General features: G+C 38.6%; 2 protein-coding genes across 2 annotated transcripts; one reads left to right on the top strand and one right to left on the bottom strand.

Annotated features, from left to right (window-relative positions):
• The first annotated feature begins 6138 nt into the window (after positions 1-6138).
• On the top strand, positions 6139-8658 carry LOC7485660 (probable inorganic phosphate transporter 1-9). The gene is made up of 2 exons (XM_002307780.4): positions 6139-6909; positions 7563-8658. Exons 1-2 carry the CDS (start codon positions 6212-6214, stop codon positions 8449-8451), a joined length of 1587 nt encoding a protein of 528 aa, XP_002307816.2. The 5' UTR covers positions 6139-6211; the 3' UTR covers positions 8452-8658.
• A 1680-nt stretch (positions 8659-10338) lies between these two features.
• Positions 10339-11892, bottom strand: LOC7494723 (cysteine protease XCP2). The gene is made up of 4 exons (XM_002306960.4): positions 11377-11892; positions 11058-11293; positions 10782-10922; positions 10339-10692 (listed from the first exon to the last, which is right to left on the bottom strand). Exons 1-4 carry the CDS (start codon positions 11888-11890, stop codon positions 10477-10479), a joined length of 1107 nt encoding a protein of 368 aa, XP_002306996.2. The 5' UTR covers positions 11891-11892; the 3' UTR covers positions 10339-10476.
• Positions 11893-12721: the final 829 nt, after the last annotated feature.

The raw sequence follows: 12721 nt of genomic DNA, 5'->3' as shown, positions 1-12721 counted from the left end.
AGAATCATACTGACTTTGTGTAAAATGGAAGGAAAGAAGTGTATTGCGAAACTTCTCAAACCAAGCCTGAGGCGCTTGCTTAAGCCCATATAAAGAACGCCTTAGCTTACAGACATCATGAGGAGAAGAAGTAGTCATACCGGAGGGAAGCTTCATGTAAATCTCTTCCTGGATATCACCATGAAGAAAGACATTCTTCACATCCATCTGATGCAATGGCCATGACTGTGAAGCGGCAATTGCTAAGATGGTTCGAACCGTGGTCATTTTGGCAACAGGAGCAAATGTCTCCTCATAGTCAACCCCATATTCTTGTTTGTAACCTAGAGCTATGAGGCGAGCTTTGTACCGATCCAAAGAGCCATCAGAACAAAGTTTTACAGAGAAAACCCATTTACTCCCAATAGGTTTGACTGTAGGAGGACAAGGAACAATATTCCAAGTGTGATTCTCCTTAAGTGCTTGAAGTTCTGCTTGCATTGCATTTTGCCAACACTCATGTTCCATAGCCTGTTTATAGCAAGAGAGAATGGAAATAGTGGATAAAGTAGTGACAAGAGAGACAGGAGAGAAGAATCCATACCAATCAGGGGGTCGAGAAAGGCGAGTAGACCGACGAAGAGTGGTGAAAGTTGGAGCAGGATCAGGCACCGGGTCAAGATTGGAAGGGGGCACAGAGGAAGTGGAATCAGACTCATGTCGACAACGTCTTTCATATACAAAACCAGGTTTGAACTTTTCCATAATTGTTGGGGAATCAAAAAAATTAGGCAGAAATGGTAAAGAAGCAGATGGCAACTCAACATGAGATGGAAAGAAATATTGATTTTCAAAGAAAATCACATTCCTAGAAACTCGTATACGACAAACATGAGGGTCATAACAAACATAACCCTTTTGAGGGATAGCATAACCAAGAAAAACACACTTAACAGACCGAGCAGTAAGTTTATGTCGTTCATGAGCAGGGAGATGCACAAAACAAACACAACCAAATGTGCGAAGATCAGAATATAAAGGAGAATGACCAAACAACTTAAAGAAAGGAGAAACATGATTTAATGTAGGAGAGGGTAAGCGATTGATCAAATAAACTGAAGTAGAAAGTGCTTCACACCAAAAACGAGGAGGAACAAATGATTCAAGTAAAAGAGTTCTTACCATATCAAGAAGATGATGATTTTTTCTCTCAGCAACACTGTTTTGTTGTGGTGTCGAAGGACAAGAACGCTGGGAGATAATCCCTTTGCTTTGAAGAAGGTCCTGAAACTCATTAGACATGTATTCGCCGCCAGAATCAGAACACAAGATCTTGATGCTGGCAGAGAATTGAGTCTCAAGAAGTGCAAGAAATAGTTTAAAGACTGAAAAAACTTCAGCCTTAGCCCGGAGAAAGTAAACCCAGGTAAAACGACTAAAGTCATCAATGAAAGTAACAAAATACTTGTAATGTGCATGAGAAACAACATGTGCAATCCCCTAAACATCACTATGAATAATATCAAAACATTGAGAGGCACGAGATGCATGATGAGGAAAAGGTAGAACTTTACTTTTGCCAAGTTTGCATGATGTACAATCAAAAGAAAGATCAAGAGAAGAACATGCTTTATTTCCCAATAATCCAGATTTAAACAAAGTGCGAAGTACATCCGAGTTTGGGTGGCCTAGACGTTTATGCCACATTTTATGTCCGGAACCAATAACATTACATGCAAAAGAAAGTAAAGGAAAACTAGGAATAATAGTTGAAGAAGAAATGTAAAGAGGAAAGAGTTGTCCCACTTTAGGCCTCTTCGCGATCATCTTCCCTAACACTTGATCCTGCACAACATAACCAGAATGGGAGAAATGGACATCACAATTATTATCAACCAATTGACCAACAGAAATAAGATTTGTGGAGAGATCACGAGACACAAAAACATCAGTCAAGGAAGGAGAAAGATCACCAACAGCACTGATAGGCAGAGAACTACCATCAGCGGTATTAATTTTCAGATTACCATCATAATTTCTGACATTGGAAAGAGAAGCTACAGTATTGGTCATGTGGTTAAAGGCACCAGAATCTAAATACCATGGTTTAGAAGGAAATTTATAATTACCTGAGAACCCAAAAGCAGAAAGAGCAGAAATGATCATTTGTTGTACCATTTCAGGAGTAAGTGTATTTGGGTTTGCTATAGGAACAACAGGCGAGGTAGTAGGCAATACAACAGAACTAGAGGCACCAATGGAGGCATGATAAGCAATACCCTGTTTCCTTTCAGGTCGAATGGGACAAGTAGTGATAATATGACCTTGTTTCTTGCAGTAGTTACAGAACTTTTTAGGGCAATCCCTAGCAATATGACCAAAAGCCTTACAACTAAAGCACTTGATAATATGCATGTCTTTACCCTTATTCCTCCTTTGTGCTGCATAAGCCACATAAATAGGTGCACTAACATTAGCTCGATGTTCCATAGCAGCCTGAGTGATGATACGCTACTCCTCACGAAGAAGTTCACTCAAACAGGCATCCAGAGATGGTACAGGATGACGATTCATCAGATTAGAACGTGCAGTTTCAAAATCAGAACGGAGCTTCATCAAGAATTGATCTTTCTTGCTTGTTTCATGCACTGCCTGAACAGCAGAGAGAGCTGCAGCAGGAACATTAGCATAAACAATATCCAAATAATTAGCCCAAAGATTTTGAAAACCAGAAAAATATTCCTCAATAGAGAGACTTCCCTGTGTGAAATTAGCCATCTCATACTCCAATTGAAAACGTCGAGCCGTGTTGTCTTGATTGTAAACCTTATTTAGATAATTCCACATAGTAGCAGCAGTTTTATAAGGTCTCAGATTGAGAATAAGGTGAGGCTCTATTGAGCTAAGGATCCAGGACATAACCCGAGCATCCATGATTTCCCATTTAGACAAAGCATCGACATCGTTAGGTGCGGGATTACTACCATTAATATGACCCAACAATTCTTTCCCTTTGACAAATAATTGAAATTGAAACTCCCAAGCAGAATAATTTTTGCCATTAAAACAATTTTTGCCATTAAAACGGATATGGAACGAGTCTAACCTTTCAGATGACATGATGAACCCGAAAGAAAAATAGCCCACTAGAAGATTGCACACCAGAAACTCAACAGAAAGTGCCAAGTAATTCCAAGCCAGGAACCAAAACAGAGATTGCCGAAAGATGAATAAACCAGGAATCAAAATAAAAAAACTACCGAGAATTAAAGCCAAGCCAAGAACATCAGAAACTGTAAAGAGTGAAAACAAAACCAGGAATAGCACAAAGACTGCCGAGAGTCACAAAGACACCTTCAAGAGAAGAAAAAAACGTCGAGCCGTGTTGTCTTGATTGTAAACCTTATTTAGATAATTCCACATAGTAGCAGCAGTTTTATAAGGTCTCAGATTGAGAACAAGGTGAGGCTCTATTGAGCTAAGGATCCAGGACATAACCTGAGCATCCATGATTTCCCATTTAGATAAAGCATCGACATCGTTAGGTGCGGGATTACTACCATTAATATGACCCCACAATTCTTTTCCTTTGACAAATAATTGAAATTGAAACTCCCAAGCAGAATAATTTTTGCCATTAAAACAATTTTTGTCATTAAAACGGATATGGAACGAGTCTAACCTTTCAGATGACATGATGAACCCGAAAGAAAAATAGCCCACTAGAAGATTGCACACCAGAAACTCAACAGAAAGTGCCAAGTAATTCCAAGCCAGGAACCAAAACAGAGATTGCCGAAAGATGAATAAACCAGGAATTAAAATAAAAAAACTACCGAGAATTAAAGCCAAGCCAAGAACATCAGAAACTGTAAAGAGTGAAAACAAAACCAGGAATAGCACAAAGACTGCCGAGAGTCACAAAGACACCTTCAAGAGAAGAAAAAAAGAAGATCAAAACAGACAAGGATTCAGAACCCGCTCTGATACCATGTCAGTATAATGAGAAAACAAGAATTCCAAGTGAGCTTTTGTTTATGAAAAAACTACCCCTATCAGTTCCCTGTTTCTTATACGTGAGTGTTTTCCTATACATGGAGTCTAATTGATTTCTGATATTTAATATCTATACATGGGAAAATAATCTCTGCAACTGATATTAATAAAGTCCTAAATTGTATAAGTGTCTAAATTACATACGGTAACATTGGTGACTGTAAATGGAACTGTGAAGCGAAGTGGTGCTGGACCATCCATTTGTCCTGTCGACTTTGGCATCAATGAAAATGCTTATTTTTTCCGTGTTGTGTTGCCTGGGATGCGGAGAAATGAGTAAGTTTCTAACCTCAAATGTTGAGTAGCACTGGCTTATGCTGAGGCTTAAAGCGTTGAAGAATGGCTGCTGTTGTGATATAGCAGTTTACCCAGTCCATTATACTCGTCTTTGCAGTTGCAGGTAATTTATCATGTGATATTGAACGTGATGGGACTGTTCACATAAAAGGTGTGGCAACCATTGATGCTGGAATTCTGAAAGATTCACCAAGAGTCTTCCATACGAGTGTCCAGCAACATGCCCTCCGGGGCCATTCACCATTTCTTTTAAACTGCCCGGGGGACAGTTGACCCTCGACTCTTCTCCGCCCATTTCCGGAAAGATCAACGGTAATGAAATACAGAGTACCAACTCTTTCATCAAACTAGGTTCCACCTCTGTGGGCTTTTTATCTGGAGCTTAATTGCACTATCCATGGACCGATGTAAACATAACCAGCACGCTGTAAATCAGTAGGCTTGCCGAAAAAACTAAAAAAGAAAATAAGAAACATCTGAAGCAGGGCCATCTCTCACAATTAGCTGCGGAATGCACGACTAATCTAGCAAAAATTTGTGCTGTGCATGTAAATCAAACGGATTGTAACATCATCAATGATTACCAAACTTGATTCTTTCACTTTCCTTCAACATATCTTACCTTCGGCTCTACCATAAACCCACTGGTTTTGAATCTGTTTTTCAATATTGAGATTAATCAACCTCAACAAAAATATCTTTTTTAACTTGTTGGTCCAGGTATTTGAAATGAATTTACCTTGTTAGTCAGCTTCAAAACTGAAAACGTGAACACACACAACAATCAAATTTCCAATTCCTTAGATGCTTACTCGCCAGAAGATGGAACTTCCCCCTCAAGTCCAGGATGGAATTTCCTTGAAGATTCCTATCCCGCCAGATTTTTAATCAATAAAAGACAAGAAGAAACTGATGAATAAATTGTTAATCAATCGAAGACAAGAAGTCAATGATGTTCATCAGCGTAGGCTGAGTACAAAGAAGGGCCACCATCTGAGGCCTACGAACCACTCAAGTTGCACGCGGATTTCTTCGGACATCATTCACTTGTCCCTCATGATTATTGGGATGATATCTAATTTTATCAAATAAAAAATATTTTAAAAAAACCCGTACAGGATCAGTAAAGGGAACCAGACAAAAAAAACCATCAACAACGTAAATTAAAAACACATCCCATGTCCAATAATCCCTTGAGATCCCTCACCACCCAATGGCTCGTGTAACTCCTCACATATAGAAACATCAGCGAAAGTTAACAGTAAGTCATCTGATTCGCATCTTCATGGAATCATAGACTGGCTCTCCCTCCAGAATATACAACTAATTCAGTCAAAAGTCTACTCTTTGATGTGATCCCACCATCTCTGTCCCCCGGGAAATTGCATGACATGGTTCCTCAGATTTATTAGCTACTCCCCTTGAAAAATCTTGTGTTATTAGTATACCTATATTTTGGGTTAATTGTGCATTTGGTCCCCATACTCTTACTTTTGTGTTATTTTGGTCATTCTATTATACTTTCTTCTGACATCATTCCCCAACTAGCCGACTCCTCATTTGTATAATCATTTGGTCATTCCCTAAATCTCCGTAAGGGCAGAGGACGATGGCATTAAGATTTGAACCAAATAAAACGCTGTCATTAGAAGCTTTGATGATTGTTGACTGAAGGACCGTGTCAGTACTTAAAGGCAAAGATAAGAGGGATTAAAGTGAGAAAGGTTAAGCTTTGAGGGACCAAAGTAAAATTTAATCCAGAAGATTTTTATTTATAAATCCTATTCTTTACAGTTAAGTACTACAATAGAGAGTCTCTTTCTATTTCCTTTGTTCCTCATTCTTTCCTGCTCCACCCTTGATTTGAAGCTCTTTAACAATGGGGTTAAGAGTACTTTCTGCCCTTGATGGAGCAAAAATACAGTATTATCACTTCAAAGCCATAATAATAGCAGGCATGGGCCTCTTCACTGATGCCTATGATCTCTTTTGCATCCCTCCAATCATGAAACTTCTTGGCCGTGTATACTACGAGGACAATCCTCATGACAAATACCAAATCCCACAAGTTGTGCTTGCTACCATGTTAGGCACAGTCCTGCTTGGTACAGTGATTGGTCAACTCGTATTTGGTATACTTGGTGACCGAATGGGAAGGCGCCGCGTATACGGTATCTCACTGATGCTCATGGTCCTCAGCTCGGTTGGGTGTGGTTTCTCCATTTGCAGGACCAAAACCTGCGTTCTTGTCAGTTTGGGGTTTTTCAGGTTTTTTCTGGGACTTGGGATTGGTGGAGACTACCCTTTGTCAGCTACAATCATGTCTGAATTTGCTAATAAGAATACACGAGGCGCTTTCATAGCGGCTGTGTTTTCTATGCAAGGGCTTGGAATTTTGGCTAGTTCCATGGTGACTATGGTGGTGTCTAAGACTTTTGAGGCTGCTGCTTCCAAGAAATTGTCACATGATCATACACCAGAAGATGCTGACATTGCTTGGAGGTTGATTCTGATGCTTGGTGCTGTTCCTGCTGGACTCACTTATTATTGGCGCATGATGATGCCTGAAACGGCCAGGTACACTATATATATATATATATATATATATTAAAAAGAACCTCCTTGTTTTTACCTAAAATGTCTGATATTTTAAAATTTTCCTTGTCATTAAGAGAATGATTTTGAGCATTTTGGTATAAAAAATAATTTTGTAATATTTTCTAAAAAATAAAGATCATTCACAGTATTTGAGGGAGGAATATTGAAATTTATCTATATTTTTTCTCATTGGTATTATTATAGTTTGGATCACTGGATTATACCTCGTCACTAGTTTTTGTTGATTTCAATCCGTCGTTGGTTGCAATAAGTTCGGCTTTGTTGACTTCTATATGTAGCTAGGATTGGTTAAGGAGACTACAGATTGTATGCGGAGCCTCCTTAAGTTGACCAAATGGAAAATTTATTTTTGATTTTTTATATCCATGGTAAATTATATATGATCTCTGCATGCACCACCAACGATTAGGAAATTATATATGATCATCGTTCTGCTAAACAACGATTAAAGATCAATTAGCTATCGTTGATTCTTTCCCGGTTGACTGAGAAAAATGGAGTCAAGCAAGCAAGTTAATTTAATTTGCACACAATTAATTTATTGTCTCACGATTTGGACTACTTGGTTTTCTGAAGATGACAGCAGCTATATTTTTCATACCATGGTGCAGGTACACAGCTTTGGTGGAGAATAATGCCTTGCAAGCAGCAAGGGACATGGAGAAGGTCTTGGATGTTTCAATTTTCCAAATAGCAGAAGATGATCCAATGCAGCAGCCACAAAATCCATCATCTTATCCTCTAATCTCGATGCAGTTCCTCCGTGTCCATGGCATTGATCTCTTCTCCTGTGCCACCACATGGTTACTTCTTGACATTGCTTTTTATAGCAGCAGCCTCTTCCAGTCCCAGATTTACAGGAAGAATCTTCACTTGCAAGACACAAATGTTTATAATGAAGCTTTCAAAGTTGCTTTCTTCCAAACCATGGTAGCAATTGCTGCTACAATTCCAGGGTATTGGTTCACAGTCTATTTTATTGATCGCATCGGAAGAAAAAAAATCCAAATGATGGGATTTCTCTGCATGGGTATAGTGTATTTTGCAATAGGGATACCATACCATTACTGGCGTACACATGAAAATAAAGGTTTCCTAGTCCTTTATGGTCTTACATTCTTCTTTGCAAATTTTGGACCCAACACTACAACTTTCATCGTGCCAGCAGAACTTTTTCCAGCTAGATTTAGATCAACATGCCATGGAATTTCTGGGGCAATGGGGAAGGTGGGTGCTTTCTTTGGGACATTAGGATTTCTGTGGGCTACAAAAAATAATGATCCAAGAATCAAAGCAATGAGAATTGCTTTAGTGAGTTTGGGTGGGATTTGTCTCTTGGGAATGGCTGTGACATACTTGTTCACGAGAGAAACTAATGGAAGATCATTAGAGGAGAATGAGAAGGAGAAGGAAAACAGTGAGCTGCGCTTCTTCAGATGTTTGATGGATGCTGATCGCCACCCAAAGACTTCTGTCCCTGAAGAAGAGATTGCTTTGTGAAGAACTAAATACACACTGTTTTCTGGACAAGAAAATCTAGATAGATCTGCTACGATTTCTTCTCTTCTCTTCTTTGTTTTTCCACCCTCGAAGCACTAGATTTTAGCTGGTGTCCTATCAGATGATTGAACTCTAAAACTCTCAGAAATATTTATATGTAAATATTTAATGATAAATTAGTACTATTACTTCTCTATCCTTTTAAAATACTGTTTAATTATTCAAAATTTTCCATGTTTTTTGACCAAATTTTAGCTTAAATCGGGTTCTACTTAAAAAGGATGCCATTTTAGTTAATTTATAAAAAAAAATCATAGTTTGAGCTGACTCATAAATCAGTAAATTAATTCACCCAACCCGTGATCTTGAACTCCAGCTAGGTCGGGTCTTGTTACTATAATTTCTACATATGCAATTGCATTACTTACTTTTCCAACAGTACAATATACACTTCATCAAGAACCCAAAACTGTAGTGGTTATCTAGTAATTCATGAACACAAAAGATGCACATACACAAGCTTGGCTTGCCATAATACCAAGCATGGTCAAGCTACAAAACAAGGGGCCAAGATAGAGTAGACAAATTTACATCCAAGCTGAGCAGTCAAGGAATATATGCTAGCCAGTAAGGCAAACCAAGATTTAACGTTTCTATGCTGATTCAGTCGTCCCAAATCTGAAGTTATGAGTTGAAGAACAACTAGATATTATCCAAGCGTCGCCTCTAATGGGCAAAGATGATTTAATAATGCAGCAATGGTATGCAAATTCATACCTAATTCAGCATGTCTTTTCCTCATCACTTCCCCAACACAACCCTTGACTTCTACAAGGAAAGAGAAGGTTGAGTACACAAGGTCCATTTTGTTACCGTCACCATGATGTAATTGAAGTGATTAAACTTGGATGACTAATTAAGATAAAAACACTCATGAAGTCTTAGGAAATTCCCAGCGTTTTCTTGACTTTTTGGAGTAGAGATATCTCTCTTGGTTTGATTTGTAGCTTCTTTCCCAGAAGTGGTGCGTGGTTGGGGGGAGCTTAAACTTTGCACACTTTTCATGAATTGAAACTGGACAGTCAATCACACAACAAACCAACAATTGCCTCCTGTGATTCATTGTCAAGTTCTTAGCAGTTTTAAGTTAATTAAAACAGAAGGAATTGAAAAAAAATTATTTGAACAGTTGATTTTTGAGACGGTGTGGATGGATTGTGGGCAGGACAGACAAATGGGAGTGAGAGAAGAACAGAACAGAACAGAACAGAACAGAAAGGGTTTTTGATGTAGGTGGGTCTGATGAGTCTCATAGTTCTAAATAGTCAGTTGTGTACAAGTAGATCATGCAGAAAGCTTAACAGACTTCCAGTGGAACAGAGCTGAGCTAAATCTTGATAACGATTTCAATTATTACAAGATGGGAAGAAACTTAGAAAATCAAGGAGGGAAACTGTTCATAACCTCACCGGAGGGATTTCGCTACTAATTTGCCAAACTTTGATGACGATTTCAATAATATCAATGATTGTTTTTCGCTAGCGCTGATGGAAGTTGTGGTTGACAAGGGAAAGATGCAGAAAATGCTGTAAATCCTGGTGACCAAGATAAAAAAGAAGATGAGAAAGAAAAAGCAAGACGCGATGGTGATCAGGTCACCGTTAGCTTCCGTGGTGGTTGCGGCGATGGAGATGTAGGTGGCTGTGGTGGTGATGAACTAAGGGAAGTACTGCTAGCTATAGCTGTGCTTATTATCATCATGGGGTTTTCATCCTCATTTGTAAGCCTACAATAATTTGATGAACGTGATAGATAGCCAGAATGGAGTTAAGGAAGCTGTAACAGAACATGGGGATGCTAATAGTTTTTGTAGGGGCATGCTGGTAGTAGCAGAGAAAACATGAGCTTGAGTGGACATGAATTTAGAAAATCAATTATTACAAGACATCATCATCCCCATGACATCCAGATTTCAGAAATAGTAAATAAAAAGGGAAAAAACACAAATTTAGGACATTTAGCATGTCACTTCTTCTTGGTGGGATAAGAAGCCATCTTGTTGATTCCACAAAGTCCTGCGGGCTTGCCAGTGTTTCTCTTCATCCTTATGAAACCCTTTTCTCCCCATTTAGATCCCCAAGAGTTTTTAACTACGATGAAGTCCAAGCCCTTGGCTGATCCATATCCAACGGCTGCCACTCCATGATCTAGCTCGGTTCCACAATGACCATCAAAAACACCCTGCATCAACAAATCAATTTAGACTACCATTCAAAATGAAAGACATATAGCTAGTCGCGTGTGTGTGTGTGTAGTGAATGTTGACCTACCCCGCTGTAAAACTGGAAGTCTCTGCCAGAAGCATCAATGGCCACACTGAGGGGCTGGTTTGCAAGTGCCTTCAATAGGCTTTCTTCACTGTTTTGTGGCACATCATGGTATCCACTAATGGTTACTACCTCTGATTCTGCCTGCGAGAACAATGACAAACTAAAATTAAACCAAAAGGAGAACGAGCATGGCCTGGATCAGTATGATATTGGAGGCCTTTGGGAATATTGTTGGGGTCGATTTTTTTGTTTTGTTAATGGGCGGCATCATTATACCTTTCTCATCTCACAAGTGCCCTCTTCCATGATGTATGGGTAATCTTCCTCCTTGTGGAGTCCACCGTTGGAGATTATGTAAGCAAATGCATAATCCATAAGTCCTCCATTGCATCCATTGTTATATGTAGTATCACAATCGACCAACTCTTGCTCAGAGAGGGATGTCAAATTTCCAGTAACAATCTGATTTATACCTTCTACTGCTGCCACTGTTGAAAAGGCCCAGCAGCTACCTGCATAAATGCAAATACTTTCACCCACCATGACTATTTTTGCAAGTATACAAGATAGAGATGGAGGAGCATAGGACACCTACCACATGAACCTTGGTTCTTGACATCAGTAACAGCTCCTTTCTTTCTCCAATCCACTGACTTGGGGATGCTCGAGACATCCTTGTATGTGAATTCCTCAGAGCATTCTCTTCTGTTAGACAAGTCAACATTCAAGCCAAGATACTTGTTTTTGAACTCTTCGTGGCTCAAATCAGCGAACTCATTCAATCCAAGCCAGTAGTTAACAACCTTCTTATTGGTCTCGTCAATGTGGAACAAGTTATCTTTGAAAATCTCAAATCTGTGCCATTTTTCTTCAATACTCTCATAAATCTTCTGGTGTTTTGATATCCATGATTCAAAGAGATCAATGATCCTATCCCTAGACGTCAAGTCTTCTGGGGCATAGCCTACAATTGAGAAATCACGAGCTAAACAAGAAGATGCAAAGAATGACATGAGAGACAACGCAAGAATCAAAGAAAGTGCGGGGAGAGCCATTTGAGCTGTTTGAATTTGAGAATGAGAAAGATTGTTGAGTGGAAGGATGGACATGAAGGAAGGTGAGGGGTGGTATATATAGGTTATGCCCTTTGGTGTATACGGCATGTGTTGCTTCAAGTAAAGTGTTTGGATTAATGTTTACTTTCTGAATACTGAGACTTAAAGATTGGTTCTTTTGATTGCTTTCAATCTAAGCATACGATATCACATATATACGTGTATGTATATGTATGTATGTATTATGAATGAACAATTTTTAAAAAAAAAAACTAATAAATTTGGTTAGTATCCGAAATGCAAAAAATAAATATAAAAAGAAGAAAACGCTTTTGGTTAAAGAAATGAAAATAAAAATATAAAAATAAATTTGTTTTTTCTCTGAGATGGTTTTATAATGAATTTTTGTTCTTTCAAGATAAAGAAAAAAGAAAAGGAAAAACATGAAAACATGGATTTTTTATTTCAACTATTTTGTCCTTTTTATCTCGATCGGTATATTTATCAAAAGCTACCTAAAAAACATAAAAACCCTTATAGACTAAAGATCACTTGAATTTGAAATAAAGCAATGAGGGTTTTTTATTTATTTGAGTAATATATAATAAGAGGTGAAGACCGTTGCTTAAAGGTCACGTGTAATATTTCGTGTAAATGTAACTTGCTATGCAGGTGTTAGTTCTAATTAACCATCTAAGATGAGAAAATTATGAAGAAAAAAAAGATCAGACCTCCTCGTCGAAGACAGTCATATTGATGGGCTTAAGTGCCCTCGCAGTAGCAGATATTGGTGTGGAAATGGGCTAGAGCCCATAGTCCAGCAACGTCTCGATGTTGGTCCATCACTGAGCATAGGCCTGCCAGCGCTGTTATAATTTAAAGCCT

The sequence above is a fragment of the Populus trichocarpa genome, chromosome 5 (genome assembly GCF_000002775.5).
Source record: "Populus trichocarpa isolate Nisqually-1 chromosome 5, P.trichocarpa_v4.1, whole genome shotgun sequence".
Lineage (NCBI taxonomy): Eukaryota > Viridiplantae > Streptophyta > Magnoliopsida > Malpighiales > Salicaceae > Populus > Populus trichocarpa.
Note: the sequence above shows the minus strand (reverse complement) of the source record. Positions and strands in the feature narration are given on the sequence as shown.